The 21,360-nt window shown below is 41.4% G+C and overlaps 1 protein-coding gene across 1 annotated transcript in view; it reads right to left on the bottom strand.

The window, feature by feature from the left end:
• The window catches only part of LOC141141245 (dynein axonemal heavy chain 5-like), a 334,052-nt gene that overhangs the window by 52,305 nt on the left and 260,387 nt on the right, over positions 1 to 21,360 (bottom strand). The window contains exons 80-88 of the mRNA XM_073628924.1: positions 15,554 to 15,681; positions 14,178 to 14,437; positions 12,231 to 12,323; positions 10,400 to 10,512; positions 9,704 to 9,829; positions 9,498 to 9,606; positions 7,710 to 7,892; positions 4,849 to 5,004; positions 3,258 to 3,467 (exon numbers count right to left, since the gene is read on the bottom strand). Of these exons, the coding sequence (XP_073485025.1) occupies positions 3,258 to 3,467; positions 4,849 to 5,004; positions 7,710 to 7,892; positions 9,498 to 9,606; positions 9,704 to 9,829; positions 10,400 to 10,512; positions 12,231 to 12,323; positions 14,178 to 14,437; positions 15,554 to 15,681 (1,378 nt within the window). The remainder of the gene's footprint in view (positions 1 to 3,257; positions 3,468 to 4,848; positions 5,005 to 7,709; positions 7,893 to 9,497; positions 9,607 to 9,703; positions 9,830 to 10,399; positions 10,513 to 12,230; positions 12,324 to 14,177; positions 14,438 to 15,553; positions 15,682 to 21,360) is intronic.

The raw sequence follows: 21,360 nt of genomic DNA, 5'->3' as shown, positions 1-21,360 counted from the left end.
CTTTGCACTACAAGTAGTGCAAAGTGCCTTTGCCTTTAGTAAATAACACCCAACAGTGCTTTGTAATGTTACACAATCACGCCATTTTCAGGACTCACCACATTTCTGTCAGGGTCAGCTAAAAAAAACACAAGCAGTAAATGTCACCAAAGATTTGAGTTCTTTTTTTTTTATTTTAAAAAGGTTTTACACATTGTCTGGCATATTAATAGCCCCCCTACCCGCAAAGAATTCAAGGTATCTTAGCCGGACATCACGGGCACTTAGGGGGGGCAAGCCAGGACGGCCACTTTCAAGTGTCGTCAGGGTTGATTCATGTTGAATTCCGGCCTCAGGCCCAACTGAGCCAGCTTAGTTGGCAGAATGTTGCCGTAAAAAGTTGTGTAGAACACAGCACGCCAGGATGATGTGATTCAGTTTATACTCCGCCATATGTATGGGTGTAAGAAATAGGTGGAACCAGCTGGCCATGATTCCAAACATGTTCTCCACCACTCTTCTGGCTCTGGCCAGCCGGTAATTAAAATGCGGGAATGGCCGCATAATATGGTCCCCCAGCGCAAAAGCTTCATCCACAACGAAGACGAATGGGAGTCCTTCCACATTGTCTTCTGGAGGTGGCAAGTCCAAACTGCCATTCTGGAGACGCCTGTAGAACTCGGTCTGGGTGATGACTCCACCATCGGACATCCGGCCATTCTTCCCCACGTCCACATACAGAAATTCATAAGTAGCCGACACCACCGCCAACATCACAATACTATTGAACCCCTTATAATTATAATAGTATGACCCCGAGTTGGGTGGTGGGACAATGTGGACATGTTTCCCATCAATTGCCCCTCCGCAGTTAGGAAAGTCCCACCGCTGGGCAAAGTGGGAGGCCACAGTCTGCCATTCCTGTGGAAGGAAACTGTGGAGTCAAAACCAAAAAAAAAAATTAGTCTTTGTGCACATAAACAGGGAAAGCAGATTAGACACAAACATTGTTGGCCAACATCAAGATAACATTTATTAGAGGAAATTTTTAAAAGCCAAAGTATAAGGTCCAACTATCAGATCCCCCCCCCCTCTCCTGGGCCATTTCTAACATTAGGGGGGGGGGGGACTCTGGGACAGGTAACCCCCTCCACTTCATTGAGAGATGAATGCCTAAATAATAGGTATTACTTTGAACAGCCCCTCCTTAGTTACACTATTGGCAGCCCACTGGACAGGTAAGAAGTGTCATAATACAAAGATATAAATACACACTGTACACATTTGAGCACATTTGGACATTCTGCTATTACCTATCAAGATAATAATAGTATACAAAAACCTGAAACAGTATCATTTGAAAGTATCCAGGCAGGCCCTTGCACTACATGCTTTGGGGAATTCATCCATAAATATGACCACAAAAGAGGTGGGTATAGTGTGTATGGGTTTGGCAAAGTCAGCAGATAGATGATTGAGGATAGAGGATTGGTATCAGCTGACTTAGCAGTTGGGGGGAGGGAGGGTTCCAAATGATTTGGGGACCCCCAAAAAAAGCCTCTGGCACTCTGCCTGAATTTAAAGCACAAATCACATTTCAAAACATTTTAGGGGTGTTTGGGGTAAAGCACTACTATGGAGCTGATAAAATACATTGTTAAGTGACTACATGAGGTGAATATAGGGCCAGGAGACCATGCTGGGGAGGTAAGTGAAGGCAAATATGTATGAAGGAGATAAAAATAATTACATAAAAATCCAGCATGCATGAGGACAAAGGGGACATTCACAGCATATTACAATCATGGTAATTAGGGAATGAGGAAAGAAATACAATATATTATCAAACATTAAATACAATAAAATGTGATGTTAAAGGATAAAAATCTTACCTTAATATACTTCTTCTGCAGGGCCTGTATGATGGCAGAACAGGTCTCTGGGATAATGATTCCCAGAGCCTGGGTGGAGATGCCTGTCGAGAACTTCAAGTCCTGCAGGCTTCTCCCTGTCGCCAAGTACCGCAGGGTGGTGATGAGCCTCTGCTCCGGAGTGATGGCTTGCCTCATGCAGGTATCCTGCCTGCTGATATAGGGGGTCAGCAAAGCCAACAAACGGTGAAAAACGGGGTCCGTCATCCGGAGAAAGTTCCTGAAATCATCAGGATTATTCTCATGGATCTCACGGAGCAAAGGCATATGACAGAACTGGTCACGCTGAAGCAACCAATTCTTGGTCCATGAACTCCTCCCCACCCTGTTCATGGACTGGACTTGTGTCAAGGTCAGGACCCCAGCACCAAACCCCCACACAGCACGAACTCTACGAGGAGTACGTATACGCAACATGGCTAGAAAACGGTCAGCTGCTCAGAACGAAGTAACAGAACACACTGAAGAACAGCAAGGCCTGTGAAGAGCGACCTGAAAAACAGTAACAAACGAACAAGAACACAATGACAAGTCAATGGTACTCACTGCACGCACTGAAGAGCAGATACAAACCCACAAGCACAAACTGAACAGCAGAAAACGATCTGAAAACCACGAGTCTGAAAAAGCACGAATCGTCTCTCACCAAACTTTTACTAACACAAGATTAGCAAAAGGAGCCCAAAGGGTGCCGCGCTTGGTTCTGAAATGGCCTTTTCTAGTCTCGTCGTACGTGGTGTACATCACCGCGTTCTTGGCGAGTGGAAATTCCGACAACTTTGTGCAACCGTGTCTACGCAAAACAAGTTTGAGCCAACATCCGTCGGAAAAAATCCATGGATTTTGTTGTCGGAATGTCCGATCAATGTCCGATCGTGTGTACGGGGCATTAGAGTGTAATGCTCAATTTCTCCACTGTTTGTCAGTTAAATGTAAACATATGTATTCTGAATCCTATCCTATTGGCCAACATCTGAAATACTAAATGAACAAGTCTACTAAATACACAGCAATGACTAGGTTGCTACCCATGATGCTCACATTTTTGAGTCATGCTTACTAAAAGGACAGCGAACTAGGTGTAGTTTTACACTCATAAACAATGTACCTTTCAAACATATCTGTTTTGGTGTGACAGTTTCAGTTCTCAGGTATACAGTGCTGAAGATTTTAAATAAAATTAGCACATATTCATAGAAATGTGCATATGCAAAAAGTTGGGCTAACTGGAGACAGGGCTTTTCTAATTGTTTTCATCCTAATATTGTCAAATTTGGAGAGATATACCATTAAGAGTATATGAAATCACTCTGAAGTAGTAGTAAATGACCAAAGTGCATAAGCTACCTGTTTCAGGAGTAAGTGTTCCTCTTTAAGTCTTGGCTTTTCGAGTTTTATAAATCTGTCCAGAAGCTGTTCTGTCAGTCCTTGTCTGTCCTGGGAGAAGTACAGTATGGTACAATAGGAGGCCACCTCAGGAGGTACCCTGTCAGGTGTGCAGGTGGTGTGCAGGTATATACGGAAACCTGGATGGCATTCTACTTCATGTTCTCCCACCTTGAACAACCACAGATGTTAGTTTACTGTTCATGCTGACACAATTATAATCATTTACTCGACTTTACAATTATAAAAGTAATCTTCCTGCGAAAAAGCAGACACAACCAGATGTCGGTTATTATCTGCATTAAAAGTCTGCGATAAAAGTCTGTTCTTTGACCTTCTCTTATTTAAATCCATGTTATTACTGGGGTCTGACTTTCCCTGACTTTATGGTTAAAGAGATCCTGTTACCAACTTAAAAAATTGCAGGTAAACACACAGTACAATCAAGTATTTTAAATTTGTACTTTCAGTGTCTTCCTTTCCAAAAATTTTTTTTTCACTTGTAATTTACCTTTAATACTCCTAGCATCTCCTTTGCCCCTTCCTTCACCACCATACATAACACTTTATGAAGCTATAGGGGGTGGTGTAAGGGGGTGCATAACGGGACTCTGTCCCGTTCCTGCTCTAAATCTGCTGGGGCTGTTGACATCCAAGATGATGGCACCTAGAAACAGTCTCAGTGCTTTTGGATGTCTACACAAGGCAGGCTTTTACAGGTAAAAGCCATGCATAAAATATGTTCAATTAACATATCATTTCATGGGAAGGTTATTGTCAAAATGAATAGTCTGCGACAGGCCATTCATTTCTCTGCAAACTTCAGTAACTGCCATGCCACACTATAATGAGAGTGTTAATTTGGACAATTTAATTTGACAGTTGAATAGTATTTGTCAGGGATTAGGTTTTAAAGTACACCGGTGGCCAGACTATGCACATATACATTTTTACAAATTCCTAACATGCAGTAAAGCTTTAAAACAAGCCTTCCTTTATCTCTATAAATACAGGAACAAGTCATCCTCAAAGTTCACAGCAGAAGCACTAAAGTCATTTAAGGCTGGTCTCGCCACTCATTCCCTTCCAGAGCACCACTCTGTGCTTATATTAGAAAGTAAAAGGATGTAAGGATTCTGAGTCACTGCTGGGAGGGGAAAGCAGAATGAGCTGAGCCGTCTGACAGAATGACTTGGATTATTTCAAGAGCCTCTTCTGTGAAATACAAGGATGAATTGCTTCACAGTGACTGCAGCTACATGTCATTGAGGGCTTGTTTTAAAGCTCATTTACCTTCTGCTAAAACATGTGTATACCTTATTGTCCATAGCCTGGTCACAGGTTCACTTTAAGTCAGGGAAAGTCTGGCCCCAGTAGCAAGCAAATTGAACTTAAATCATAGTGAAGATCAAATGTAGTGTTGATATGGCTAACACATATGACAAAGTGTTATGAAGCAAGTGCCTACACATAGGCACAATTTTATATAAACTGTTAGAAAATAATCAAATTTGTTGTCCTTTATCTGGGAAATTATTACAACTGCACATACCATCATTTTGAATGGAACCTTGTGTTGCTGAAATTCTCTTTTTGACTGCAGAATCTGAATAAAACGGACATCCCGAGATATGGCATCTATATTGCAATATGTGAGTAAAAGAGAATGTCCGACTGTCAGGGATGTATCCATTTCAGACCGAAGATCCTAGAAACAGTTTAAATAATACACAATAAGTGTTTGCTACTTATTTTAATAATGACAACACTGCACATGACATTTTCTGCTTTCTATTTGGTCCAATTATTTAATGCTAGTATGGAAAATGTGGAGTTGCAGTGATACCCTTTATTTGGCTTATTAAGTTAGCCAGTAAAGGGTATCTCTTAACCTAAAAACTTTCTGAACTAACCGATGGCTAAAATGTTACAATACTTCAAACAAAGCAGGTATGGAATAGTGCATTAAAACACAAGAAAACAGCTTATAAGCATATACATAACCTCTTTTGAACAACTTTGTCTTGATAAGACTCCCATAAGACATTCTCTGTCACTTTTCTTTAGCTCATTGACTAACACAGAAAAGTGCCACGACCTCCCGTTCCTGAAACCTTGGGAGGATGACTTGGGAATCAAATTTTCTGTATTTTAGTAAGTACCTATTTAAGGTATTAAGGTCAAATCATTTTTGATGAGACCTTCAAATGTTTACTTGCTTTTTATATCCTATAATGGTTACTGTACTAAATATACTGACTTCTAAACACAACCTCTAATTGTCAATTGTGTATCAAGGACTACAGTGTGGATCCCTGCTTAATAGCTGTTGAGATAAGCAAAGTAGGCCTCATAGAAAGCCTTATTTGTTGTTAGGGCAGACACAACCAATAGAATTGCACCGAGAAAGAAAAGTAAAAGAAGAAAATGTTCAGTACTACCAAGTGGGAAGCAGAGGCTTTATATGTACGGTGCTTAAATGACTCCCCTGAGTTACATGATTGATGCTCATCTCATTTGCCTATAGATCTAAAACATTGTTTAAAGGCTTTCAATAAAATATGGAGGCAAGTTGTCATCAGAATGCATAGGCTTGGGAGTCAGTGGCAGCACCTTTGGTGGAGGCAGGTGCTGACTGATTAGTAATCTTCAGTGCCCAGAACATAGCAGTGTATCTTTTGGATTGGGACCATTTAACATTAATGTGGTTGTTAAGCCACTATCGCATCTTTATATCATCCCCTCTGTCAAATAAAAAGCTGTGTCCTAGTGCCTGTGCTTTATTAAAAAAAGCAGATTTCTACCTGTTTTAACAGCATCTTCCAGTGATCACGTGACTCCAGGCTCTCTGCTCTCCCTGACTGATATCTCCAGCGAGCGGGGCCGAGATTCCCCCGCTGACGTCAGTCGGGGAGGAGAGGAGGAGAGCCTGGAGTCATGACATCGCTCGGAAATGCTGTTAAAACAGGTAGAAATCATTTTTTTTTATAAAGCACAGGCAGTAGAATACAGCTCCTTATCTAACAGAGGGGATGATATAAAGATGAGATAGTTTTAAAACAGCAGAGAGGAGCAGAGCAGCGCTAGTGAAATCTGACAAGCTATGGGGGGGGGACAGAGGGAGACAGAGGAGAGCTGCAGATAGCTGCGGATGATGGAGGCAAGTTTCAGGGCTCAGCAGCCCTAATATATCATAGTGAGCATACAGAGGGGAGGGTAGAAACTGGCAGGATCACCCAGGCATTTCAGGTGTTACAGGGGGCCACACGACACAGCACAATCACTGTGCTGTATAACATGCTTTAAAGGAGCAGGATCCTTTATTTTTTTTTGGGTTAACAAACGCTTTAACATAGAGGGTCTCAGCATAGAAGGTATCTGCAAAAAAGGGTCAAGCTGGCCATAGATGGATCAAAATTTGGATGGTTCATCAGGGACTGGATAATTCTAGATCTACGGGTGGCTATTCCTTCCTCCTCGCTTGTGTCAATGGGGGAATCCATTAATTTATTTTTTTGTTCAGCCCGTTGACTGACACATAAAATTATCCATTTATTGCAGCTTTAATCTAGGACTAAGGATCAGTTAGTTTTAGGGTTAAGTTAAAGTCTAGGTTTAAAGTATATCTAAAGACATGTTTTTAAACATTTTGGATAGTGTAAAACCCTAGTCTTTTAGCTGTCTTAGCCGTACTAGGGAGATTTTCCTCTCTGTCTATCTTGTTGGCCATTGTCACGTGGAATTAACTGAATGGTCTTAACTCTTCCTTACTCTAGCCAAAATTAAAAAATGGCTTTAGATATACCGGTACTTTAGGGTTTTTGTCTGGGAAAAGAGTTAAGGAGATGAAAGCCTTCTAAAAAAAAAAAACTTGTCTTCTTTCCCATTAGCCCTGCATTGAAATCCACCAGTAATAGGCTCTTGTCACTTAAGCACAACATATCAAGCCAGTGAAATTCAGTGTCATGCCTATATAAATTCTCCAATAATGGACTTTAGTACCATTGCCTCTCCATAGATACTGCACAGATTCTGCAACATGTTCATCTTTGTTCTACAGAACATCATATATCTGCTTCTCAGTACAGAAAAGGTTAAGTTTCTTTACTGTGGCACATAGTCTGCCCTAGCTAAAATGCACATCTTTTACTTTTTAAAGGCTAGTGATGAACCAAGAAGCACCAGTGTTTGAATAACCTTATGTCCATATCACATGATTGCTACAGGCAGTGCAATCCAGGGGCATAAAAAACAAATATGGCCCTAAGCATAGGGTTCTTAGTTGTGAATGTCAAAAAGCTGAAAATAAGGCAACAGGACATTAAAAAAATTATATAGTAATTTTAGAATCTTGCAAAGTACACAAATGTGATGTATTCTGGAAGCAAAAGACATGATAAATTATTTTCTTACATAGTGCATTATTTCCACTGTGTCTTCTGGTAGGTGACCTTTCATCCAGTCAATAGCTTGTCCCGCGGGATCACTCACTAAGATCCAGGAGAGACTGGCAATTTTATTAATAAAAATGCATGAATTATTCAACGCAAGTGGATTTGTGGGAAGTCCTTTCTTCTCCAATTTCTTTATTTCAATCTAGTATATGATATAGTTATGAATGAGAGAAAGAAAAAATGATTTATAAATATAAAAAAAATATTAAAGTATATACACAGACACAAGCAGATGTATACACTTCCTGTTCTAGTGACAGTGGCCACCAAAAAAAAAGAAAAGAAAAATCTTTTCAACAGGACATCAAACAGCAATAAAAACCTGTTCTAACCCTTCAATAAAAAGTTGTAGCTGGAGGTACCCTTAAGTACTAATCATTAACCAAAAAGGGTTAATGTTACTTTTTACTATGGGGCCTTAAAACCTATGCCCTTACTATTGTGAGGGCTGACTTTTGGGATTTTTTTTTTGGGATGCCTGCTTTTACACGCACATGAGCTTTAAGTCTTAGTCTGTAGGGTTCAAAATTGAGTTGGTCCACCCTTTGCAGCTATAACAGCTTCAACTCTTCTGGGAAGGCTGTCCCACAAGGCTTTGGAGTATGCCTATGGGAATGTTTGACCATTCTTCCAGAAGCGCATTTGTGAAGTCAGGCACTGATGTGGACAAGAATGCCTGGCTCGCATTTTCCACTCTAATTCATCTGAAAGGTGTTCTATTGGGTTGAGGTCAGGACTCTCTGCAGGCCAGTAAAGTTCCTCCACCCCAAACTCGCTCATCCATGTCTTTATGGACCTTGCTTTGTGCACAGATCCAAATCATTTGATGAAGGGGGATTATGGTGTGGGGTTGTTTCTCAGGGGTAGAGCTTGGCCCCTTAGTTCCAGTGAATGAAGCACTTAAGGCGTCAGCATACCAAGACATTTTGGACAATTTCATCCTCCCAACTATGTGGGAACAGTTTGGGGATGGCTTCTTCCTGTTCCAACATGACTGTGCACCAGTGCACAAAGCAAGGTCCATAAAGACATGGATGAGCGAGTTTGGGGTGGAGAAACTTGACTGGCCTGCACCTGACCCAGGCCAACTCAATATTGAACCCTATGGACTAAGACTGGGATGACATTAAAGTTCATGTGCATGTAACGGCAGGCACCCCAATACTTTTGACAATATCTTGTATCTAAAAAAACTGCAAGAGAGAATAATACTTGTGATGTCAATAGCAGACTGCTTTCATTTTTAACCAACACTAGAAAAATAACAGCTGGAATTGAATTGGTTGCCGTGGACTTCCCTTTTTCCTATCATTAACATTATACAGAACAGCCCATTTTCCCCATTCTCTTTCATGGGGAAGCTGAGGGCTGTGTGAGATCTCAGTCACTCTCTCAGTCACTCAAAACCAGCAACTTGAATGGAATGGTTGTAAAGGAATTTGATTGCAGATATAGCTATAAAGAGTATACAGTATATGGCAGCACCTCCCCCCACAGACATTTCACCTCAGCTCATCTAATCTTGGATAAGGTTTCAGAGTTCACATATAATTCACCTCCCCAATTTCCAGAGGAAGTTAGTTTGCTAACCATTTAAGCCAACAATTAGCTACCCTCAATAAATGTGAAAAATCTTTCCTAGAGATTTCCTATGAACCTTTTAACAGTATATACCGGGTATTTTGTTTAAAACTATATCATCTATGACATAATACAAAATAGTCTATGACATAATAAGACGTGATACCAGAGTGTGCAGGAACTTAATGAGGGGTAAATCCTTCAGGAGCATTCTCTGAGGCAGAGTAAGTCCACAGTTCTCACACACTGTGAAGAACTGTTCGGTTACTCGTATCCTATTACAAAAGAAATACAAAAATATTTTAACAAGTGTAGTCCTCTTCAATGTATAGGAGTGCTACAGTATAACGTGACAGGGAAGTTTCTTCATACCTTCCATCCACACTGAGAGCTGGACAGTATGTGAGATAGGCTGCAGCCAGCACACAGTTTGTGAGGAGGTCATTAGTATTGTTCTGGTCAATTCTATCTCTCCATGTTTGTTCTTGTGTTTTCAACCTTGAGAAAAAAAATACAGTACTCCATTAGGCTCCAAAACACTCAACATCCAAAATCCTCTGGTTTTTCAATTGTGCCGGTTCACACCTGAGTGTAATGTCGCTTGCAGCTTGAAAAGTTATGACAAAGGTTTTGTAGGCTGAAACGCGTCCACTGATTTTTATCTGTCTACAATGTGGCTTTTCTAATAAAAATGAAGATTTTTAAGAGCGACAACTGGTTGTGCAGGTCATCTTAATGGATTACTTCTCTCAGATAAATGACTGTGGATCAAGCACCCGTGAGCTCTTTTAAGATCATGTTGTATGGGTAGAAGCACTGAACTTTTTGTTTGCAGCTTTAAAAAGTACATGAGCTTATTTTGAGCTATAAGCATTTTTGGACTGAAAACAAAGCACCCTCTGTCAACATAATGCAGCAAATGACCTGATGATTCATTATAGTCATAAGACAAATAAAAATCTCAAATATATAGGGCACTAAAGAATTTGTATCACAAGAAACATGATGTATATGTATTTCTTATGGATTGATATGGAGCGAATGGAATCAACTGCACTTATAGCCAACCTCTCCAGGATGTCTACTGATGCCTCCAGCTTCTCCTCATGGGATTGCAGCTGCTCCACCAGCTGGTATTTCTGATTGATAGCAGCATCATATTCCTCATGGAGTCTGTCTACCTGCAACATTAAGGCTGGCCAATTACTAATCTGTACACAATCAAACAAGGAGATATATTTAAGGCGAGGAAAGACGTGAGATGATCACCATCCAGTCCAGCAACAAACTTCATGTCTGCAAGCACTTCATGTCACCTCATGCCTATGAACATACACACTATACATTACCAGCTGTCTAATTTCTAAACAAATAGCAACTGGATCATATGTTACTTGCCAACAAGCATCTAGGCATGCTTCTCATACATTCATGGGTAAACAAGTACACTCAAATAAATGCAATCGTTTCTAGTTTAAAAACAATAATTTCTGTCTATGGAATGCTTAGCAGAAATGAAAAAAAAATACTCTTGACATCATACTATATACACTGCTACAAGATGTTATATCTATATTGCTAGAAAGAGCTTCATCTCGTGTCCTGAGTCAGGTCTCTATTACTGCATATTCTTAGCACAAAATAATGCAGTAAGGCATATATAAACACAGTATTAAACATCTTAAAGTGAAACACCCGGAATTGCAGTACTTTTAAAAATATGCTGGTTTATATACTGTATCACCTTGAGGATTTCCCTCTTGTATACTATTTACATTTTTACTATGCGCTGAGAGTACAGCTATCACTAAACTTCCGGCACTCTAACAGGAAAGATACACAGCAGGCTTTCTGCCTCCCTCTCCCCTCCGCTGTCAACTCAAAGAATACTTTGCATTTTGTGAATGGGTTCATATACTACTAAGCTGACCGTGACTGGGCAAGATGACAGTAGGGGTAAGCAGAGCAGCAGCAAGCAACCCTTCGTCCATGGTCCAGTGCCGGAGCCTTGGAAGTATAGTAATAGCTGCACTCCTGGTGCTCAATAAAAATGTAAATAATAAACAGAGAGATACGTTTAACTCAAATTTTTATTGAAATTGTATTATTTTACTTAAAACTTTTTAACACTGTTGCTTTTTTTGACCAACTTTATTGCTATCACAAGGGATGAACAACATTCCATGTGATAGCATGGGCAGTAACAGGTACTCTTTACTAAGAGATCTGGGGTCTGTTAGACCTTAGGTCTCTCCTCTGCCCCCAAAAGCATTTGATCAAAGATCAAGATTGGTTTGATCGGATAATTTACAAGCCGATAACAGCTTGTAAACATCAAGTTGAAACTGTGACAAAATCCTCATTGCTTCAGGTTTCTTACATCACAGACGGGAGGCGGGTATGGATGTACAATACCTTTCTCCCCTCTCACTTTATAAGGACACCAAGCAGCGTTGATCCCAGGCTCCCTGATCACACAGGAGAGACAGGTAAAGGCAGCGGGCAGCAGTGCAAGGAGGGCCCCCTTCTGTGCCCTATAAAAGTGATTGAGTGGGTGTAGAGCTGCTCAGATCATTTAAAGCCCATCAATGGCTGAAACTTTTGCTACCAGGATGATGCATGCAGCTTCCGGTATAACCACTTCAACCTGAGGATGTACCAGTACGCCCTATGGGATTGAAGTGATTTAAAAAAAAATAAAAGACTAAAAAAAAAATTGTATTCATTTAGTCCTTTCCACGACAATATATACAAAGCCACAATGCATCCTTTACATTCTGTGAAGCAGAAGGAACTTTGTACATTTGTAAAAGTAACAGAAATTTTTGTATGAAGCAACTATAATAATAAACATGATCGTTCAGTGCTCTGCTTAGCTTTTTTCTGATTAGCTTTTTACCTCTGCCTGGAGAGAAGGAAGATCTTCAGCAGTCAGGGTGCTCAGAATGTGATGATGAAGTACAGCAGGTTCTTCTTCATAATTATCAGTTACCTAAATAAAATAAAAGCCATTTTGCAGTCTCGAGTATAATAAAGTAGTCACAATGTAGCTTTAATAAGTTGTTTTCAAATTGGTAAAAACAATCTAAATAACACACAAAAATTCCTAACAGATCTTCAATTTAAAAATAAGTAACTAAACTGGAATTCCTAAGATACATAGCTCTGTGAAGGATAAAAAGTGACACATTTCCAATTAAATTTACTTAAAGTGGAGTTCCACCCACTTTTACAACTCTTCAGCATCCCTCACTAAACTGTGCACTGTAAACGAATTGGATATATATTTTTTTTTCTCAGCACCTACTGTATATCTGCTGTATTCATTTTTCACTTCCTCCTCCCTGGCCGTGGCCCATCGCATCATTTCCTGTTTGCAATGCCTTCTGGGAAGGGGCGGAAACTTCCTCTGACATTGCCGTTGCTATGGATACCTGACCTGAAACCTATTACACTGCTTGTGCTGCACTGAGCATGTGCGAGATCTGCAAGGATGAGATCCAGGAAGAAATACAGTCTGGCTTCAGATACCCACACTTAAGATGGCCACGGCCTGCTGTAAGTTTATAAAATAACAAACTACTGCTATAAACTAACAAAACAGACCTTAGTTTACAGACTAACTTTACTAGAATACATTAAGCTTGTGTATTATAGGGGTATTTTTATTTAAAAAGTATAATTTAGGCCGGAACACCACTTTAAAGCTGCATTACAAAACTTTATGCAGCTATGTGCATTACCCCATAGACCACAATGCACCTGTGTCCAGAGCCATAAAAAAAAGAAGAAGAAAAGGTACATGGCTACAAATGTGGCTTTTGTTTTCGACCATGTACTTGAAGCATTTTTAAATGCTTTTTTTTGACCCACTGTGACCCTGATTTACTTAGGGGGTAACCATAGTCCTATGGGAAGGAAACTGCTGTGAGGGTGCAGGGTGGGAGTTGGTCTGTCCTGACCCAGGGCACACTGCAGAGTTGAAAAGATATTCCGGCAGCCACACACCATTCCCTGTCATAGAATCAGTAAGTATAATTAGCATCAGCTTGTCCCATCCACGCCCCGTGCCCCAACGTGTTTTACCCCACTCCCAGGGCTTAATCATGATGGTAATGGATTGAGCAAGCTGAGGCTGCTTTTATTTGCTGATTGCTGATATTTTTGACACTGGGAAATGATGATGTGACTATAGCAGGAAGAGCCATTCACTCAGCAACAAGGACATGAACAAAAACAAGGAAGTGGCTGCAATGAAGTAGGAATTGAGGGCTCAGTTCCAATGCAAACTGCAGCAAAGTTTGCTAACATCCTTGCAATAATTTTAAAGTGATACTAAAAATCTTGTTTTTTTTTTTTTATTAAAAATAACCAACATGTTATACTTACCTGCTCTGTGTAGTGGTTTTGCGCAGGGCAGCCCAGATCCTCCTCTTCTCAGGTCCCCATCAGTGCTCCTGCCCCTCCTTCCTGTTGAGTGTCCCTACAGCAAGCAGCTTGCTATGGGGCACCTGAGCAAAGAAACTGCTCTGTGTGTCCATTCAGACATGGAGCCGTGGCCCCACCCCACCCCCTTTCTCTCCTCATTGGCTCACTGACTTTGATTGACAGCAGCAGGAGGCAATGGCGCTGCACTGCTGTCTCAGCAAATGAGGAGGGGAGTCCCAGGCAGCTGTGTCACTCATGAAACATCGCTGGATCTAGATGGACCTCAGGTAAGTATTAGGGGGGACTGCTGCACACAGAAGGCTTTTTATCTAAATGCATAGAATGCATTCAGATAAAAAAAACCTTCTGCTTTTACAACCACTTAACTGCACAAACCCCTACATTTTGATACACTCACCATTTTTGATTGCTCCTCCTTCACAATAAGGTCTTCCTTCTCTCTTTCTAAGTCTGACAACTTTTTCTGGCATTGTTTTAGTGGTACACAAAGCCGAGTGTATTCTACAATTGCAACAATAAATGCCACCAATGATGCCGCATCCTCAGAGCTGTAGCGTGCTGCTGCAATAGTGATTCCTCCTTTTTTTTTATCCTTTGTTTTATCACCATCATTTTGTGAGTATTTCTTAGCAGGAGTTATGGACTGGGGTGTAGCATCTGTGGAAAATGGACAAAGAACAATGCAGTTAAAGTTCCAACCTTCCAAAACACGGTAAACTATGTGCAATTGTAAAAGATTAGTGTTTAGTGATGATTGTATCACATACACAAAATAAATCTATGTTCACATTTTTTCTTTCTTGTTCCCTGGAACAGATGTTCACTTCAGAGCTGCATTAAAACATCTAGAATATAGACACACTGCAGCTCACTTATTTAGTTTACATGTCAATGTAAAAAAAACATATGCACTACTTTATTCACTTTAATATGTGTTTGGGGGAGCAAAATTAGATTAAAATGGCCTCATTCGTGTTTTAATTTTGCTATTTTTGGCAATTTCTCCTGATGTAAGTTTGTGCTTGATCATGGTCCAACCTCAGAGCATGAAGGGGACGAAGGTGATTGTGTCTGGTCATAGGCGGGGAATAGGAAGTGAATGAGAAGCAAAGGTAGAGAGAAGGTATCAGAAACAAGAACAGCAGGTGTGGGAGTGAAAATCAACATAATAAATAAAGGGGAACCATTACAGCATGCCCCAGGAGGTACTGATCTCAAGCTGATCACCTAAAATTCATCTGCATTCCAGGTGGCCAAATATGACGAAGACTATTAGCTAGAGGAACCCACTGCAGGTAGATCACTATAAATATAAATAAATTACAATTAAATAGAATTGTACATATTGGTTGATGTAAGAGTTGCCTTTCCTGATTACCAGCATAGCAAATGTGTGTTGAGCTAAACAAATTTTAATGGACACATTCAAAATGAATGTGGCTGAAGTGCCAGTCACCATTGACTGGAATTTGTTCTCCCCTTAGTAACCTCCAAGAGCCCCTCTACCCCACCCGAGTAGGTGTTCTCACTCAGGAGAGCACTGATAAGCAGGAGCAATAAAAGCATTTTATATATTTATTTTAGTTTCAACTTTTAGAGCACATATAATTTTTTTCAGTAGTTTGGTGGATTCACTAGGATGCATATATATACTGTTCTTCAGAACTTAGCATCTTTTTCCAATTTTGTGGTCATATGATTTAATAAGTAATTATTTTTGATAGCCTAAAGCATAATGGTAGGTTCTAATGAAGTAAATTGCTATGTACTTACGTGGGGCAGCATTTTCCAGCAAAGAGCCTTCACCAGTGACACCTGTGGAACCTTCTTTTGCTTTACCAAGGTAGGCCTCAACATCTTTTAGAGTCTGGTCTGGAAGTCCATCTTCAAGTTTAGCAATCCTGAATAGAGTTACGAACCTCATGAACAAATCTACACTAACATTATTACACAATGTTATATGATTATACAGTACATTAAACAAGTGTTAGAATATATTTTATATTACCAAAAAAAAAAACATTATTTTTATAACCTGCTTATATACAGGTGTTTTGAAATAGTGAAATATTTATGTAACTCTGTAATAGGCATGCATCATTTTGGAGAATATGTTATATCCTATACTTGTGAGAACATTGTGCTGTTGAAAAAGACACAATATACAGTATATAGCCATGCAGCTTGGAGACTAATGCTGGCCATACAATATACGAAAAATCGTTTGAACTTGTGTTCCTAAAATGAACACTCGGCCATGAGAGCGAACGATTTTGCCATCATGTAATGACCGAATTTTGATCAATAAATTGTTCAATGGACATAAATGAATCAGTTTTTCGTTTGTTTTGTCACATATGCCTAGTAAAAATAGTTTGGGTGAGAAACACATTAACCTTTCAATTTATCATTTGTTCGGCAGAATTTTCCAACCTGTTCCTTTGATTTTTTGGCTCTGAAAAGTTAAAAACGATTTTCTGCTTGTGCCCCTTAACTGGACAAAAAACAAACAAAAGGTCCAAATTATGCATTTTCAATCTATTTTTCGGCTAGAGCATGACCATCATAAGTGGTTAGTACTGGAACCCTGCATTTTATTTCAACTGGTTCTTTTACCAAGTACTTTGCTGTATGTCTTCTCATTGAATGCACTGCTTTGCTCTGACTGTTCCGGTTTCATTCCACAATGTAGAAAACAATTCTGGCAGTTTACCTGGCTTTCACCAGAAATGGTCCTAGTTTGTGTGCAACTAGTGGATTATGAAACTGTAAGATTCTTCAAGAAGCTCTATAAAATATTTCTTCACCAAATTGAAAACTAAGAAATACAATTGGAGAATTGTTAAAGAGTAACTCCACTTTTGTTGTGAAAAAAACAATCCTCCCCCCTCAATGTGCAGTGCAAGGATTTTTACAAACTATGTTAAAGAGTCCTACCTGCTTCTGCCCTGAAAGAATAGCTCTTTATTATATCATATCTTGTGATTCTGAATGGGAGTGACTTTATTTATTTGTGATCAGCTGATACATTTGCAGGGCTCTAATTAGAAACATAGCAGAGTCTGCACCCTTTAGTAATTATTAACCAGCTGGAAGCATCTCACCAAACTTAAAATTTATGTTGCAGAGAATGTCCAAAATCTGACTTGTATCTTAGTGCAGACTTCTGGAAATATCATTAAGCCAATCACACAAGCAGAAAATGACATCTCTGGGGGTGTTCTGTGCACCAACTGTGTACAGAGCACCTCCAGATTGCATTACATTTTACAGAAAAATACAGCCCCTCAGATTGAAATAAAAATATAATTTTAATAATAATAAATTACAATATGACTTGTGTATTGTATATGTTATATCATTTTTTTTTTATTTGCAATATATTTTTCTCATTAAAGTGGAGTTCCCCTGGGGGGCGTGGCCTGGACGGCAATGTGAGAGGACGTGTGTGACCAGAGCTCCGCTGTGGCGATCCTTCTACCCTCATCCTGCACCTAAAATCGGCCTGAAACTTACCCAAAACACTGTGTACCGGCGGCGCAGACATACCGGACCATGTCCCCTCCAAAGAGAAACACCGTTGGCTCCTCTTCCCTGGACAAATACCGGAGGACGGAGCGGGACACTGAGGAGCAAGATGGCGCCGCGCCAGCAACACACGCGGCACCCCCCTCTGATCCATCAGCCGACGGAACGGCCAAGGTACTGGAAGCTATCTCACTATGCCAGACCACTCTGACATCTAAAATTGAGGAAGTTAAGGTGGACATATCACTTATTAGACATGACATGACTAAACTAAGGGAGAGGGTCACTGAGGCTGAGACCAGGATAGGGCGGGCGGAAGACATTATACATCCTCTGCAACACTCTTGTGAGGACCTGCAGAGACAGATATAGCAACTCGCACAGAAGCATGATGATCTTGAGAACCGATCTCGCAGATCCAATCTGCGATTTATCGGCCTGCCTGAGGGCGCGGAGGGTACAGACCCTGCCACCTTCCTTGAGAAGCTCCTGATAAACGCATACGGCAGAGATACCTTCTCTACTACTTTTGTGGTGGAGCGCGCTCACCGCATGCCGGCACGCCGTCCACCTGAAGGAGCACCACCCCGAACCTTTATTGCAAAACTACTGAACTTTAAAGATCGTGATGCTGTACTGCGAATGGCCAGGCTCAAGGGCAACATTCCCTTTCAATCTGGATTCATATCAGCATTCCCAGATTTCTCTGCTGAGGTGCAGAGGCAGCGAGCACGCTTTACAGAGGTCAAACGCCGCCTACGTGCACACCACATTAAATATGCAATGCTGTTTCCAGCTCGCCTCCGCGTGGTTGGAGAAGATCGAGTGCACTTTTTTGAGGATCCTGCTATGGCCTCGGAATGGATAGATCAACAAGATGCTGCAAGAAATCGCCCAGCATGATAGCACCATCGCCCTAACACTGATGTAAGTGCCTTCTTCTATTTTACCAAGACGTTTTCCTGCCTCACCTATTACACCCTCCGGCCTTCACCATATAAGACCCGTCTTCCTAACATCACCGCATGACCAGGAACACTTTAAATCCACAATGACTCTAGCCCAGCATCTACAGGATACCCGGTCCCCTAGACCAAAATACTTCTGATGGGACTTCCGCCACCTTGTCTTTTCAATCTTCAGAACACTCGCCAGCCCTAATCCAGGGCCGCCAAATTATCCTCAATAAGTAGTTTCCGCAGTGGACATGCTGCAATTGGTGACGACACACAGGCTAGAACTTGGAACTGCTCGTCTCCCCCCTTGGCTAAATCATCACACCCAGACACGGGGGGTACTTTAAGAACACTCCATAACCCTAGTCACCTACCCTCTCTTTTTTCTTTTTTTCCCCCCCGTTTGTGTTTTATTTTTTTATTTTTTCTTATTTCCTCTAGTTCCCCTTTTTGGTGACAATACCTTAAGTTCTGATGCCACAGCGGAGCATTGGCTCAGGTTAATGGGACACACCCACAGCAGTGGGCCACAGAGGTTACACGTTCTCCATTGCTGGATATTTTTTTTTTTTTTTTTTTTATCCAGAATCTGTTCGCACCCAAAGGTTGCTAATTACACCGCCACCGGCGCTGCCAAATAGGCTCCTGCTGGTGGGGGTACGTTCTAAAGTGCAATACCCCCTTTTCTTTTTCTTTTTATTTCTTTTTGATCCTTGTTAGCTTTATGCGCTCAACTTTTTGCTATTGCACTAGTTTTGGTATGTATACCCCAGTCAAGTTTGGGGGGCTGAGGGTAGGGAGGGGGGTGAAGGGCAATGTTAAGTTAAGAAACATGTTTAGTGTTATTTCATGTCTCAGAAGGTTAATGCATAGCTGTTTCCCTGCAAGAGGAGGGATAGAGATATATTTACCGGGGTGCGGAGTGTGTTGGGGTGTGAGCCCTCATAATATTCCATGTTCATCCTCCCATTACTTGCCAATAGAGTACTATGGCTAATATAAAATTTCTCTCCTGGAACGTCCGGGGACTCCGGGACAAAATCAAACGCACGGCGATATTTAATATACTTAAATCATACAGAGCGGACATTATAGTCCTTGCAGAAACGCATGCCACAGGACAACTTCAACGAGCGTTGAGGCGCCCCTGGATTGGCTGGGCGTTCCACTCCACCCATACTCCGTATTCCCGGGGAATTTCAATTCTCATAGCAAAAACTACCCCATTTGCAATAATTTCAGTTCGTACAGACCTACAGGGCAGGTATATATTTTTACACTGTACGCTTAATGGAATACAGTACTTATTATTGGCATTTTATATCCCTCCCCCATACAACTCCACCTTAATCACAGAGGGTCTATTATATATGACACAACACCCCAACATCCAAAGCATCTGGTTAGGGGACTTCAATATGGTACTCAACCCCCGCAAAGATAGACTACAAACACATCCAAATCCCCACCCCCCTGACACCACTAGATTTGGGCGCACACTAACAGAATTTTCACTTACTGATACTTGGAGATATAAATATCCCAATACCACGATATACTCCTGTTTCTCGGCGACACACTCTACTATGTCCCGGATCGATCTCATCCTAATATCAGACACCCTACTCCCCCTACTGACCGACTCAGGGTACCACACTAGATCCCTCTCAGACCACGCCCCATGCTGGGCCTCGTTAAAGCTGGCCCCAAATAGTGGCCCCCGTACATGGCGCCTACACCCTTTTTGGCTAGATACACTAAAGGACCAAGAGGACATTCACAGTGAATGGAAATACTACTTTAATACTAATAGGAACACAGCCCCTGTGGGTATGGTATGGGAAACATTTAAACTTCACGCACGCACTATGTTATCTTCCCGGATAAACAGAGCCAAAACCTCCTCCAAAGCCATCTTATGCCAGGCCTCTGACAAACTGGACTTGATCACTAGGAAGTTCCAAAATGATCCCTCACAGGAAAGGGCGTCCGCACTCAAGCTTCAAACCCGCCTTGTTGACCAGTTACACTTTGAAAAAGCTAAACAAAAACTTTTTTTTGTGAAGCAACGTATTTTTGAACAAGGTGAACGCGCGGGCAAATTATTAGCACACCTTGCTCGTCAAGATATGAGTCCACCAGTGGTGATTACACTTCTCCGGCCAGACTCTGTCACATACTCAGACCCTCCAACAGTGGCAAAAGCCTTTCAAACATACTTTATGGACCTATACTCCTCAAAAGTGCAAGTCACCACACAAGAGACCCAGACCTTTCTTAAAGACATCCCCCTTCCCCAATTGTCAGAATCTCAGGTCACTGAGCTAGAAGCCCCCCTTAACTTGGATGAAATAGCACTCGCCATAGCATCCCTGGCACCAGCAAAAGCCCCTGGGGGCGATGGGTTGCCACTCGACTTCTATGCGGCCTACTCAGAAATCCTTATACCCGAGTTATTACTGCTGTTTAACCATATATTTGAAACCGAGACCCTGCCTGATTCCCTTCGCCAAGCAGTGATCATAGTGATCCCCAAACCTGGCAAGGACCCCCACCACCTAGAATCCTACCGCCCAATCTCGCTCCTACAAGCTGACATTAAAATACTAGCCAAAATTTTGTCCATGCGTCTTAACCAAAGTATTCTCTCCTTAATAAATTCGGATCAAACGGGGTTCATGCCTGGCATGAATACAGCCATGAACTTACGACGATTATACATGAATATTCAAGCTGATCATGAGAATGTGGGAGACAGGGCGGTGGTGGCGTTAGACGCCGCAAAAGCTTTTGATTCGGTGGAATGGGGGTACCTGTGGGAATGCCTTAAGGGGTTCGGATTCGGGCCCAAGTTTATTAAATGGGTAAAATTACTATACTATTCCCCCATGGCTAGAGTGGTAGTTAATGGGCACACATCCGACCCTTTCCCTCTTGGACGCGGAACCAGGCAGGGTTGCCCATTGTCCCCACTGCTTTATGCCCTGGCTGTGGAACCCCTGGCCATATCACTTAGATTAAGCCCAAATGTACGAGGACTGACCAAGGGACAACTAACAGAAAAACTGAGTTTATATGCCGACGATATGCTGCTAT

The sequence above is a fragment of the Aquarana catesbeiana genome, linkage group LG04 (assembly GCF_042186555.1).
Source record: "Aquarana catesbeiana isolate 2022-GZ linkage group LG04, ASM4218655v1, whole genome shotgun sequence".
NCBI classification, from domain to species: Eukaryota; Metazoa; Chordata; class Amphibia; order Anura; family Ranidae; genus Aquarana; species Aquarana catesbeiana.
The sequence above is the reverse complement of the archived record's forward strand: the minus strand, read 5'-3'. Positions and strand labels throughout refer to the sequence as shown.